At 40.0% G+C, this 13,108-nt stretch overlaps 1 protein-coding gene across 7 annotated transcripts in view; it reads left to right on the top strand.

Moving 5' to 3' along the window:
• The window catches only part of LOC138742786 (leucine-rich repeat-containing protein 31-like), an 83,154-nt gene that overhangs the window by 13,086 nt on the left and 56,960 nt on the right, over positions 1 to 13,108 (top strand). For 5 of the 7 annotated variants that reach the window (XM_069897717.1, XM_069897720.1, XM_069897719.1 and 2 more), the window contains exon 3: positions 8,429 to 8,557. The exons of 1 other annotated variant lie outside the window; for it this stretch is intronic. In XM_069897717.1, coding sequence (XP_069753818.1) covers positions 8,429 to 8,557 — 129 coding nt within the window. Of the gene's footprint in view, positions 1 to 8,428; positions 8,558 to 10,731; positions 10,887 to 13,108 lie in introns of those variants that run through there. One more of the 7 variants, XM_069897722.1, reaches the window with a different exon arrangement.

Here is a 13,108-nt window from a genome sequence, read left to right as displayed (position 1 = left end):
TCTGCAATAACAAATGTATTTTAGATATAAATATCTTCTTCCCTCCTTCTATAAGTAGTTTCAAAATGAGATTGGCTAGATAACCTCAAAGTATAACTGAAATTATTCAATAATAAAGTTCTAACTTGATAATAACCAAAAAAATTTGACGGCATTTCATATTTCTCTTTCATTCTTTGAAAAGAAACAAATTAGCCCGCTTTAAAACAATCTTGTACAGTTTTAATTCCTCTTTGGTCCCATAATTTCAAAAACTGATTATTAAGTGTAAACGAGAAAATTTTATTCTAATACAAAGGTATTTTACCTGAAATTTTCCCTTGTGTACCTATTTCTTCATTTATCAAATTCCATAATTCCATCAAGTGTATTATGCAGATGATACTGCCTTCGTGGCTCACTCCCAGCCAGAGCTGCAAGCGTTGTGCAATGTATTTGCATCTGCCTGCACTGAATTTGGTCTGAAAATTAGCCTGGGCAAGACAGTAGTCTTTAACCAACAAACCCACGACACTCCATCAATTACCATCAGTGGGTCAATGCTCGCCAATGTAGAGAAATTATGCTACTTGGGCTCCACCATGACAACAATGAACTCACTCGACACAGAACTGGACACACGCCTGTGAAAAGCATCCACTACCTTCGGATGCCTCCGTGCCTGCGTGTGGAATAACGGCCACCTCTCCAAGTTGAAGATCCGAATCTAGGAGGCCTGTGAGTACTGAGTACTCTCCTCTACGGCTGTGAATCCTGGGTCACATACAGACTGCAAGAACCCTACCTTAACGCATTCCATTTCCACTGCCTCAGATCCATCCTAGGCTAATCATAGCGCGACAGAGTCACAAATGTCCAAGTCCTGGAGAAGACTGGAAGTACAGACCTCTACTCAATCATTTGCGCTTGCCGCCTGCAGTGGACTGGCCACATTGTCCATATGGAAGACAGCTGATTGCCCAAAGATGTCCTCTAAGGGTGAGTTACCAGATGCTTCCCACCCTGTTGGCCGCCCACGTCTTCACTACAAAGACTTAATCAAGCACAATCTCCAGTCATTCCATGTCAACCACACTGACTGGGAGGGCCTCGCAAAAAAAATCATACTGCATGGTGTTCTGTGATTTGCAGTGGCCAACAACTACAAAAAGTTCTGTGAGGGCAGAAGAGCTACAAGTCACTGTATTCAATTTCGCTCGCGAAGGGATGGGCCATGATAATGATGATGATTAAAATAGGGGACTTCTAATGACATAGCAATTTAGAATTCCATTTATAAATAAATTGATCCATCTTCTTCCCACCATTCTGAGATAATTCAATATTTTCCCATATCAATGACTTTCCCAAATCAAACATTCTATTAATAAATTTTAATTGTGCCGCTTTATAATAATTTTGAAAATTTGGAAGCTGTAAACTCCCTAACTCATATTTCCAAGTTAATTTTTGTAAGGACACTCTTGCCATATTTCCACAAAAATTTTCTTATAATAGAATTCAAATCTTAAATTTTTAGGAATTTTACAAGAAATAGACTGAAAAAAGTATTGTAATCTAGGAAAAACATTCATCTCGATACAATTTACTCTAACTATTAATGTTATCGGTAAATATTCCCATCGATTAAAATAATTTTTGATTTTATAAAACAAAGATAAATAATTTAATTCATTTAAATGATTAAAAAATTTTATCTACTTTTAATTGCTAAATACTTCATTTGATCTGACCATATAAATTAAACAATATCTTTACAAGAAGTATAATCCTACTCAGACAATAACATAATCTCACCCATCTCCAAATTAATTTTATATTTCTCCATTTTGTTCCAATCTATCATATAACTGTTTTAAAGATTTCTGAGGTTCTGTTAAATATATAAAAACATAATCAGTGAACAAATTAATTTTAAAATCAGATTTCACTTTAATACCCTTAATATTATCATCTTATCAATTGTGCCAAAGGTTCAATAACTAATGCAGAAAAAGCTGGTGATAATGGGCAACCTTGCCTAATAGATCTTCCCAGTACAAATGGCAAAGACCTCTACCCATTTGTCAAAACTCTAGCAATATGATTTTTATATAAAGCCTTAATCCAACCAATAAGTACAGGCCCAAATTTAAACTTTACCAAAACTTTAAATAAAAAGCACCATTCTACTCTATCAAATGCTTTTTCAGCATCTAATGATATAACCATGGGTAGGTTGGATTCCTCCTGAGGAATATGAATCAAAGAAATCAATTTAATAATATTATCTTCAGAATAATGATTTTTAATGAATCCAGCTTGATCTAAATGGCTATATTGCCAATTTATTTGCTAAAACCTTCTCACCAGGTGCAGAATGGCCTTGCTCGGCTAGAATGGCCTTTCTTGTTTAAAGTTTTGGAATGGGATAAAAACATTGTATGACAAATCACGGGCAAAAATTAGTATGAATGGACAGACATCAACAACATTCCTCCTCGATTGAGCCAGCAGGCAGGGTTTCCCTCTGCCTCCAGGGCTGTTTGTCCTAGCAATTGAACCATTGACAGAGGCTATCAGGAAAGATCCACTGATAAAGGGGATTCAAAATGGGTCATTGCGAGCACAAGATAAATCTAATGGTAGATGACTTGTTGCTGTACATGATGGTCCCAGCTGGATTTTGCCGAAGTTGCTTACCACACTGGAGGACTATGTACAATATCGGGCTACAAAGCCAACAATAGAAAAAAGCAATATCACGCCACTGACCACAAAGAATATCAAAGAAACAGAAATTTCAGTTGGCAAGCAGGAGCTATAAAATACCAAGGAATCAAGATTGATAGTAACCTAGAAAATGTATTAAAAATCATCTATCCCCCCCACCCACCCATGCTTGAGAAGATTGAAGGTGACAATGAGATGGAGGGATCTGCCCATCACCTTAATGGGAAGGGTCAACTGCATAAAGATGAAGATGATGCTGGGACTCCAATAACTCTTCCAATCTTTACCAATTCCATTGCTACAGTCTTTTTAAGGTGCTTAATGGCAATATTATTTGGAATGGGAAAGTGCCCAGAATAGATGAAAAACTGACATGGAATGGGACTACAGCGGGTGGGGGGGGAGGGGCGGGGGGGGGCGGCTAAGGTTGCCTGATTTTAAGAAATATTATCTAGCAGCTCAGTCAAGGTTCCTTGCTTCCTTTTTTGAGGAAGTAGAATCACCCACTTGGGTACAAATGGGATTGCATACAATAGGGGAGAGGATGGCAAAGAATTTCATATACAAATGGGATGCCAAATTAATAGCAAAAAAAATTTATAACCCCATACTGAAACACCTGATTAAAATCTGGCACAAGATCAATGAATGTGTTGGCGAGAAAGTGGAAATATTGCCAAAGGTGTCACTTACTCAAAATGAATTAATGCCATGAACAAGGGCAATAAAATCTTGGAGATTTGGCATCAGCAGGGGATCCGACATATTGAAGACTGCTACGAGGGGAGACAGCTTATGTCCTTTGAGCATCTAAGGGGAAAATATGATTTGTCTTATGGGACCTTTTCTCTGTTTTCTCCGATTAAAATCATTCCTAAGGGACAGGTGGGGGCAACAATGATTCCACCTACACCAATTGAGGTTGAAGGGTTAATTCGACTGGGAAACACCCAAATTTATTTCAAGAATGTTCTCCATATTCCAAGGTGAAAGCCCCAAACAGGGGCTACACAGGTCAAGAGAGAGATGGCAGTCGAACCTGGGTGTCACAATTGATGAGAGAAGTGGGTTAGATTGGTGTAAAGACTGTGTGACAACAGTTATCAACACTAGGTACAGACTGGTCTGATACAACTTCCTGCACCAGCTTTACCTCACACCACAAAAAATGCACAAGACAAAACCCAAGGTGCCAGAAACTTGCTTCAGGTGCGGAATGGAGCAGGGAACGTTCATTCATGCAACCTTGTCCTGCGCAAAGGTAGCCCCAGTTTGGCAAGATTTGGCTGACACACTAATGAGGATAATGAAGGTAACCTTCCCGCCAGACCCAATGTCGTATCTACTAGGTAACTTTATGGACATAAGCTATAAATTAACCAAATTCCAAATTCAATTTATATTCATCTCTTTGGCCAAAGGAAAAAAAAATAGTGGTGACCTGAAAGTCTGACTCCCTTCTTCATGATCAGCAAGTAGCTTACCGAGATGCATAGCTGTATTCCTATGGGAAAAAAAATCACATGTAATCTTAGAAACCGACTCAGCACCTTTGTTAAAATATGGCAGCCATATCTGAAGTAGGTGGGAGCATGACTGTAGTCACGCCCCGACATAAAGACTTAGAAATTCACCAACAGATGGATCAAGAAACGTAGATACACAAGAGGGTGGCTCCAGAGCTTCTACGGGTACGTACTGGAAGTGTGGATGCCACACCTAGCCTCTCTTTTTTCCCTTTTTCTTTTTCTCTTGAATACCTCTACTCTTGGGGGAGGGGGGAAGCAACATCATATGTGCGAAAATTGCTTGAAGATATTGATAAGCTCTGTAACAGTCAATGATGTGTTGTCTTTGTTCAATGATGGAAAATCAAAAATAAAATATTTAAAATACATATAATCAGCATAAAGAGAAACTTTGTGGGTAGTGTCCTTCCTTAAAATACCAGTAATGTCATTAGATTCTTGAAAAGCTATAGCTAAGGGTTCAAAAGCCAGATCAAAAAGCCATAGATTTTAAGGGAAGCCTTGTCTGGTTCCACATTGAAGTTTAAATAAATAATTCCATTCTACCCGATCAAAGGCCTTCTCTGCATCCAGAGATATCACACATTTCAAAATCTCCTCAGAAGGAGAGTATATAATATTTAATAAATGGCATATATTGAAATAGGAATAGTGATTTTTAATAAATCTAGTCTGATCATCAGATATAATAAATGGTAAAATATTTTGAGCTATGAGCCAAAACTTTAGATAGAATTTTAGTGTCAACATTGAATTGAGAAATTTCCCTGAATGAAGAACAGGTGACTAGATGTTTATTTTTAAGAATTAGCGAGATGGAAGCCTCAAAAAGACAGACAATTTATCCAATTTAGAAGAATCAGAAAAAAAGCAGAACATAGATGAGGTATAAGTACTGAGGAAAAAGCCTTATAAAGTTCTCCAGGAAATCCATCAGGACCTGGTGACTTCCCAGAATGTAATGAATGTAATGCCTTGGCAATTTCTTCATACAAAATAGGCTGATCGAATTTCTTTCAGTTATCAGTAGATAATACAGGAATATTCAATTGATCTAAAAAATTATTCATTACACTGTTAGAAGAGTCAGAACTATACAGTTCAGAATAAAATTCCTTAAAGTATCATTAATTTCTAAATGATCAATTGTCATAACACCATTAGCTTTATAAATTTCTTTCTTATGTCCTTTGGCTACTGAAGCTTTCAATTGATTAGCTAATAGTTTTCCTGTTTTATCTCCTTGAATATAGAATTGATTTTTAGCTTTTAAAAGTTGACTTTCAATTGGATATGTTAGAAAAATCTCATATTTAGTTTTAATTTCAACACGCCATAATGTTTGCAGTTTAAGAAATATTATCTAGCAGCTCAGTCAAGGTTCTTTGCTTCCTTTTTTGAGGAAGTGGAATCACCCACTTATGTAAGTGTTTGCAGTTTAAGAGATCATTTTTTTCCTAATAAAAGCCTTAAAAGTGTCCCACACAGTAAGACTGGAAGTCTCTTCCACATTTTTTTCAAAATAAAGAGTAATTTGTTCCTTCAAGAACTTAAAAAAAAAATCCTTATCAGATAGTAGGGTTGAATTAAAATGCCTATTCCTATTTGTTTGGAGAAGACCAGGAAAGCTTAAAGATAGTAACATAGGAGCATGATCGGAAATGAGTATATATTTTGTATTCATAAGATCGAATTAATGGAATTATTTGACTATCAATAAAATAATAGTCAATTTGTGAATATGTGTGATGAACGCAAGAAAAAAAAAGAATATTCCTTGTCTGGATAAAAAATAGCCAGACATCAATAATACTACATTTTAATTAAAAAAAATTGAATGATAAAGTCAATTTATTTAAACTGGCTGACTTAGGAGATGACTAATCTAAAACCAGGTCTAACCAGCAGTTAAAGTCTACTCCCATCCCGAATGAATAATGACTCAAATCGGGCAAGAGTGAAAAAAAGTTCAAAAAAATCCTGGGTCATAGAAACATAGAAGATAGGAGCAGGAGTAAGTCATTCGGCCCTTCGAGCCTGCTCTGCCATTCAATGAGATCATGGCTGATCTTAAAGTTCAGTACCCCGTCCCTGTCTTCTCTCCGTAACCCCTAATTCCCTTATACTGAAGAAATATATCTAATTCCTTCTTAAATATATTCAATGAACCTGCCAATACTGCTCTCTGTGGCAATGAATTCCACATCTATATTTGGGGCATAAATGGTCGCAAGCACCACTAATTTATAATACAATTTCCCTGTTACAAAGCGACCATTTGTGTCTGAGAAAACATTATGTTGAACAAAGGAAATTGTTTGATATATAAAAATTAATAAGCCTCTGGATATGGCCTGAAATGATGAATGAAAATGCAGTCCATTCCATCTAAAAAGACATATGTTATCACTATTGCGTATATGTGTTTCTTGCAAAACTATAATTGGGACCTTAAGTTTTTTAGTATAAGCAAAAATCTCATTTCATTTTACAGGATGATTTAACCCTTTGATGTTAAAACTAAGAAAATGAATTGCTTGATTCATTTTAACTCTTTAAAGAATTAAAAATTAACAAATAGGAAATTTATATTGAACATACTAAGTGAACATCGAAAGTGAAGTAGCCGAAAACAGGTGTGATTATACCAAGCCAAAACAACTTCATTAGAAATATTAACACCCCTTCCTCCTTTTACTCAAAACCAGAAAGCCAACAAAAAGATGGGCAAAACATGATAATGAAACTTTGAATATTTTCCAAACGAGATAAAGCAAAGTTAGTGCAGTTAATGCCGAGGACAGAAGCTGATATAGCTGTAATGTTTCCATTATAAATCAGCACACACTGCCAATTAATAAGAGAAAAATCCTTGGAGTAAAGAGAACACAACTATTAAAATACTAATTTAAATAGTTATTTCTGAATCAAAGAGCTTAACATTTTGTAAGCTAAATAATTTAAATATCAAAAGCAAGCGCTGATAAAAATGTATAAACACTAAGGTATTAACTCATGTAAACCTTAATCTATTAATTAAGCATTAAAAAATTCAAGTAAATAGCTACATAGAATTAAAGAAAAAGTTATTCAGAAGGAGAAAAGGTAGATGGTAGATATTCTTCCAAGAATTTCTTGGCTTGTTCAATGGTATACAACCACTTCTTAGAATTGTCCTTCAGTATGATACGAAGGTGAACTGGAAAAAGCAGAACAGGCTTTAAACCTTGATTGTAGCATTCTGACATAATCTTTTTGTGTTTAAAACATTCACTCATAACTTTGGATGAGTAGTCCTTGATGACACCAATCTTCTGACCTTTGTTATCAGTTCTTCCTCTGTGATGAGCTTCACATAGTAAAAGCTGCTTAGTTTCAAATTCATGAAAGTAAATTATAACCAAACGAGGTATCTGACAGGGAGCTGGTTTAGGAGTCATGTTCTATGTGCACGATCAATCATGGAGAGTCAGCAGAACTGCAGATCCAAACAATTAGGCCAGAAAACTTGCAAAAAATTTAGTGGGCTGGCCATCTTCTAAGCCGAGAATTTATGTTATTTCTTTGGCTTCTGTTTTCTAAATTAATAATCTTGGTTAATTTTTCATTAAACTTTTATAAGTTTTTACAGAGCTTTTGCATATCATCCATTCTTCCATCCAAAGTTCTTCATTATCTTTGAAAAGTCAAATTTTGCATCATTCTGCTTAAATTCAATTCTAAATTTATTTCTGAATTGTTGTAATTCATCAGAGGATTCTTTTCTTTGTTGTCGAAGCAAATCTATGATAGACTCTAAAGACACAGGAGGATCCTCTTCTAGTAGCTTTACTCCTTGTAGCCATGTTAAAGTCATTAATCTAATTAAATTCAGCAATGTACAGTTTAAGAATAAGGATTTAAAAAGATAGGAAAAGGTAAGGTAAATTGGAGCAACTTTTAAAAAAGCTGCTACTCCCAACATTGGCCAGCAGGAAGTTCATTCAATCTATTTAAGACAAGGTTAAAAAATTTTTGCACATTAGTTGGGGGGGGGTTGCGAGTTTTGGAGAAAAGGGAAGATTGGTGTTACTGAGTACTTGGCCAGATCAGCCATGATCCTCCTAAATTGTGGAGCAGGCTTGATGGGCCATATGGCCATTCCTGGACCTTGTCTTATGTTCTCATTAAGTTATTGAATTGTGCAGATGTTGAGACCACGGCAGCAAGATGGGAGGAAGTTGTTGAGTTCATGGACAAGCTGGGGAAGAAGCCAAACCACAAGTGCATGAATCTGAACAACGGTCATCTCTCCACTAATGATGTCATCCAGTTAGGTAAGTTTATTCCATTTCTATCAATCTTTCATGGAATTTGGGTGTTCCAGGAAAGAAATTGTGGTCCTCTGGATTTCTTGTTCCACCAGAAATCAAATCACATCATTTCATTGTTAAAGTCTTAGCAAACCTGGCTCCATTTCTAAATCATTTCCTATTGAACCCTGTCTTGTATCAAATTTGTTCCTTTCTTTATTTGGAACTCTGCATCCCTTTACATTCAGTTGCTGACACACAATTGAAATTACTCCATTACTTCTAACATTTAACACTATTGATTTTGTTAATAAAATTTTCTATCCCTTCAAAGAATCGTATAGCATGGAAATAGGTCCTTCTGCCAACTTGCCCACGCCGACCAAAATGCTCCACCCACACAGTCCCACCTGCCTGCATTTGGCACATGTACTTCTCAACCCATCCGATCCATGTAGCTACCAATTCTTTTTCTTAAATGTTGCAATGATACCTGTCTCAACCATCAATGCCAGCACGTTCCACACTCCAAATGCCCTCTGTTTTTAAAAAAAAAAATTACTCCTCAGGTTCCTGTTAACTCTCAGTCCTCTCACTTTTAATCTGTGTTGTCTGGTCACTGATTTCCTACCATAAACAAAAGTTTCTGGTCACCAGATCGATTCCTCCCATGATTTTGTCCACCTTTATGTGATTGGCCCTCATCCTCCTGTACTTTGTGGAATAAAGCTCCAGCCTGCTCAACCTCTCCCCATAACTCAGGCCCTTGGGTGCTGACAACATCCTCGTAAATCTTTTCTGCACATCTCCAGCTTCAGAACATATTTTCTGTAGCTCAGTGACTAAAGCTCAACACAATACTCCAAATGGAGCCTCTTAACAACATCTTGTACAACTGGAACATGACCTCCCTACTTCTACACTAATGATGGTCCAATGTGCGGAAATTCTTTTTGACCACCCCGTCTATCTGTAACACTACTTTCTAGGCACTATTTACCTAGACTCCTAGATCTCTCTGCTCTCAACATTCCCCAAATCCCTACCATTCTCTGTAGGTGTTCCCCATGTTAGATCTCCCAAAATGGAACACCTCACAATTCTCTGTATAAATCCTACCAACCATTTCTCTGCCCACCTGCCCAATCATTTAAGATTCAGGTGCAATCTTTGGCAACCATCTTTGCTGTTCACAAAACTGGACACTTAAGTGTCGTCTGCAAACTTACTCATTATGCCATGTATATTTTGATCTAGAGCATTGATATTGATAACAGAGCAAAAAACCCAGCATCGAACCCCGTGGCACACCACTAATCACAGGCCTCCAGCCTGTAAAAAAAAACCCAACTTTCTACCTTCACCCTCTGCTTTCTTCCATGAAATCTATACTGACTCCCTAACCTTGTCATGCCTTTTCAAATGTACATAAAACTTAACCATCGGTATCCTCGCCAGTAGTTTCCTAACCACTGATGTGAGGCTCACTGGCTTATAATTTCCTGGATTATTCCTGTTTCCCTTGACAAAGTGTAACATGACTGAATGCACTCAGAGACAAGTGAAGAGTACAAACACACTTTTAATAGCTTACAATCAATGGCCGGTAAATACAATAGTCCTCAGGTGAATCTGAGGCAAGGCAAGAAAACCGGGGTTTATATTGAGGTAGGTGAGGGTGGAGCCAGGGCAGGTGCCAGCTATCTGAACAATACATAGACAGTGAATTCCAGTTCACTGCATTCACCCCTTCCTTCACAATTGAGCCTGTGGGTGAAAAATAGAGACCATTCATTCAAAAAAACCTAATACTTGACAAATATTTACAAATTAAGTCTGTCAGGGGATCTGGTAATTCTGGTCATGCACTGCAGTACTGGAGGACTTTGGGCTTCCCGAACTTTCTGGACCCCCTGTGGTACAGGGCCAGTGGGTCTCGAGGGCTACGGCTCAGGTCGTGGGGTGGATTGGATCACTTCCGAAGCAGTGTCCGCCGGGACCCTGAGAGGGATACTCGGTAGTTCCTGGCACACTTGAGGCATCGAATCCTCAGTTCCGTCAGTGCCAAGTCTCTGATCGAGATGGTGTCCTCTGCCATCAGGGAATGGCACGTAGGCATACGTTGGGTTGGCGTGCAGCAGGTGCACCCTCTCAATCAGGGGGTTTGTCTTTCTCCTCCTCATATGCTTTCTCAGCAGGACTGGCCTTGGTGCCATTAGCCAAGCCGGGAGAGTAGTCCCTGCCGTGGATTTCCTCTGGAACATGAACATAAGCTCGTGAGACGTCGCGTTGGTTGCCGTGCAGAGGAACGACCCTATGGAGTGGAGTGCCGTGGGTAGGACTTCTTGTCAGCGTGAGTCTGAAAGGCCTTTGGACCGGAGAGCTAATTTCTTGGCCTTCCATACAGTAGTGTTCTCTTTTTCAACTTGTCCATACCCCCAGGAATTGTAGCTAGTCGTCCTGCTTGAGGCAATGACTCTTACACGTAGGTACTGGCGTAGCTCTTCACTCATAAATAATGAGCACTGGTTGCTATGGATATAACTGGGATACCTGAACAGGGTGAAAATAGAATGCAAAGCTATGATGTTGGTGGTCGTCATGTCTGGGCAGGAGATGGCGAATGGAAAACATGAATACTCGTCAGTGACTTGAGAAAGTACATGTTTCCGTGGTGGAAGGAGGGGACCCTTGAAATTGTCACCAAGTTGATGGGACAGGATGCCTTTATCATGTGCGCTTTGTCGGGGCGGTAGAAGTGCGGTTTACACTCTCTGCAGACCTGGCAGGACCTGGTCATTTCTCTGATGTCCTCAGTGGTGTAGGGCAGGTTGCATGCCTTGATGAAATGAGCCATGTGAGTGATGCCCAGGTGGCAAAGCTCATCGTGCAGTGACCGCAACTGGTCGGCGTGTGAAGAGGCACAGCTTCCTCTTGACGGGGCATCTGGAGGTTCATTGAGAGTACATGGCCTGAATGCCTGTATGCTATGTCATAATTATAGGTGGAGAGTTCGATCCTCCACCTGGCGATCTTATCATTCTTTATTTTGCCCCTTTTTGCATTATTAAACATAAGTGCCACCAATCACTGGTCGGTGAGCAATGTAAATTTTCTGCCAGCCAGGTTATGTCTCCAGTGCCTGATAGCTGCTACAATGGCTTGATCCTCTTTCTCCACAGATGGGTTCCGAAGCCCGTGGCCTTGTAGGGTGCAGGAGAAAAGGACAACCAACCTGCCTGCCTGGTTAAGGGTAGTGGCCAGAGCTATGTCAGAGGCATCGCTTTCCACCTGGAAGGGTGCGTTCTTGTCCTCCCCATGGTTGGTGGCCTTTGCGATTTAGCTCTGAACGTAGTCAAAAGCTGCCTGGGCTTCAGCGGACATTGGGAAAGAGGTGGATTTTAAGAGGTGACGGACCTTATCTGCGTAGTGAGGGACCCACTGGGTATAGAAGAAGAAGAAGAAGCCCAGGCATCTCCTTAAGGTTTTCATGGTCCTCGGGATCGGGTAGTCTGAACGGGATGCATTTGATCGGGGTCAGAGCTAATGACGCCATTCTCCACCACATAGCCCAGGATCGCCAGAACCTACACACTGGAGGTGTACGTGAGGTTCAGAAGGTTGGCATCCTGGTCTTCCAGAGAGTGTCCACAAATGTTGATGTTGTCGAGATAAGGGAAGGTGGCCTTCGATCTGTACTTGTCAACCATTTTGTCCATCTGTTTCTGGCTGCCCTCCATCTTGATCCAACAAAGAACTAGATGGCACCGATTTCGACATGCGGCAAGATGGCCACCATGGCTTCCTGCGATGCTTCACTTCTGCTGTCGGGTCCCGCCACAAGGCAACAAGACGCTGGCGGCGAAATGCACAAAGAGGCAGAGGCCGGCACTTTGGGACTCAGGCACGGGTTGAGCGATGATTTGTGGGCTGCACACACATTCTTTGGGTTCCCTTTAGCTCGGCAGACATTCACCCAGTGCCTTTGCTTACCGTATCCTGCGCACACAGAGTCCTTCGCGGGACATTGGACGCAGGGGTGCTGTGTCTGTCCGCAGAAGTAGCATCCCTGGTCTCGTGTGGCTGCAGCAGTCAGTGATGGGGCTGTGGGGGGGGTCACAGGCTCCCCGATGTCCTGGTCCTCTGAAAAAGCGCTGCTTTCACCCGTGAGGTTGTCAGCACCCAGTTGGACCTGCTTGAGTGCTTTGCCAGCTCCAAGGTGCTGGCCAAGTCTTTCTTCCCCAACTCCAGCAGTTGCTGCCTCACGTACCTCGACCTCACTCCTGTTACTAGGATGTCCCAGATTTGTTCCTCCTCTCTCTTCATAGTTGGCATTTTCAGGTCAGGGCCCACAGTTCAAGAACATAGTTGTCCAGTGACTCACCCGGACGCTGCTGACGTTGACAGAGTCGGTGCCTCGCCAGCTCTCCTGGATCTGGTGTTGCGCAAGGAGATAGGTCGAGTAAATGATGTAATAGTCAGAGACCATCTGGGAAATAGCGATCATAGTACAATTGAATTTCTCATTCAGATGGAAGGGGAAATTGTTCGATCTAAAACTAATATATTATCCTT

Source organism: Narcine bancroftii, chromosome 9 (genome assembly GCF_036971445.1).
Source record: "Narcine bancroftii isolate sNarBan1 chromosome 9, sNarBan1.hap1, whole genome shotgun sequence".
Lineage (NCBI taxonomy): Eukaryota > Metazoa > Chordata > Chondrichthyes > Torpediniformes > Narcinidae > Narcine > Narcine bancroftii.
Note: the sequence above shows the minus strand (reverse complement) of the source record. Positions and strands in the feature narration are given on the sequence as shown.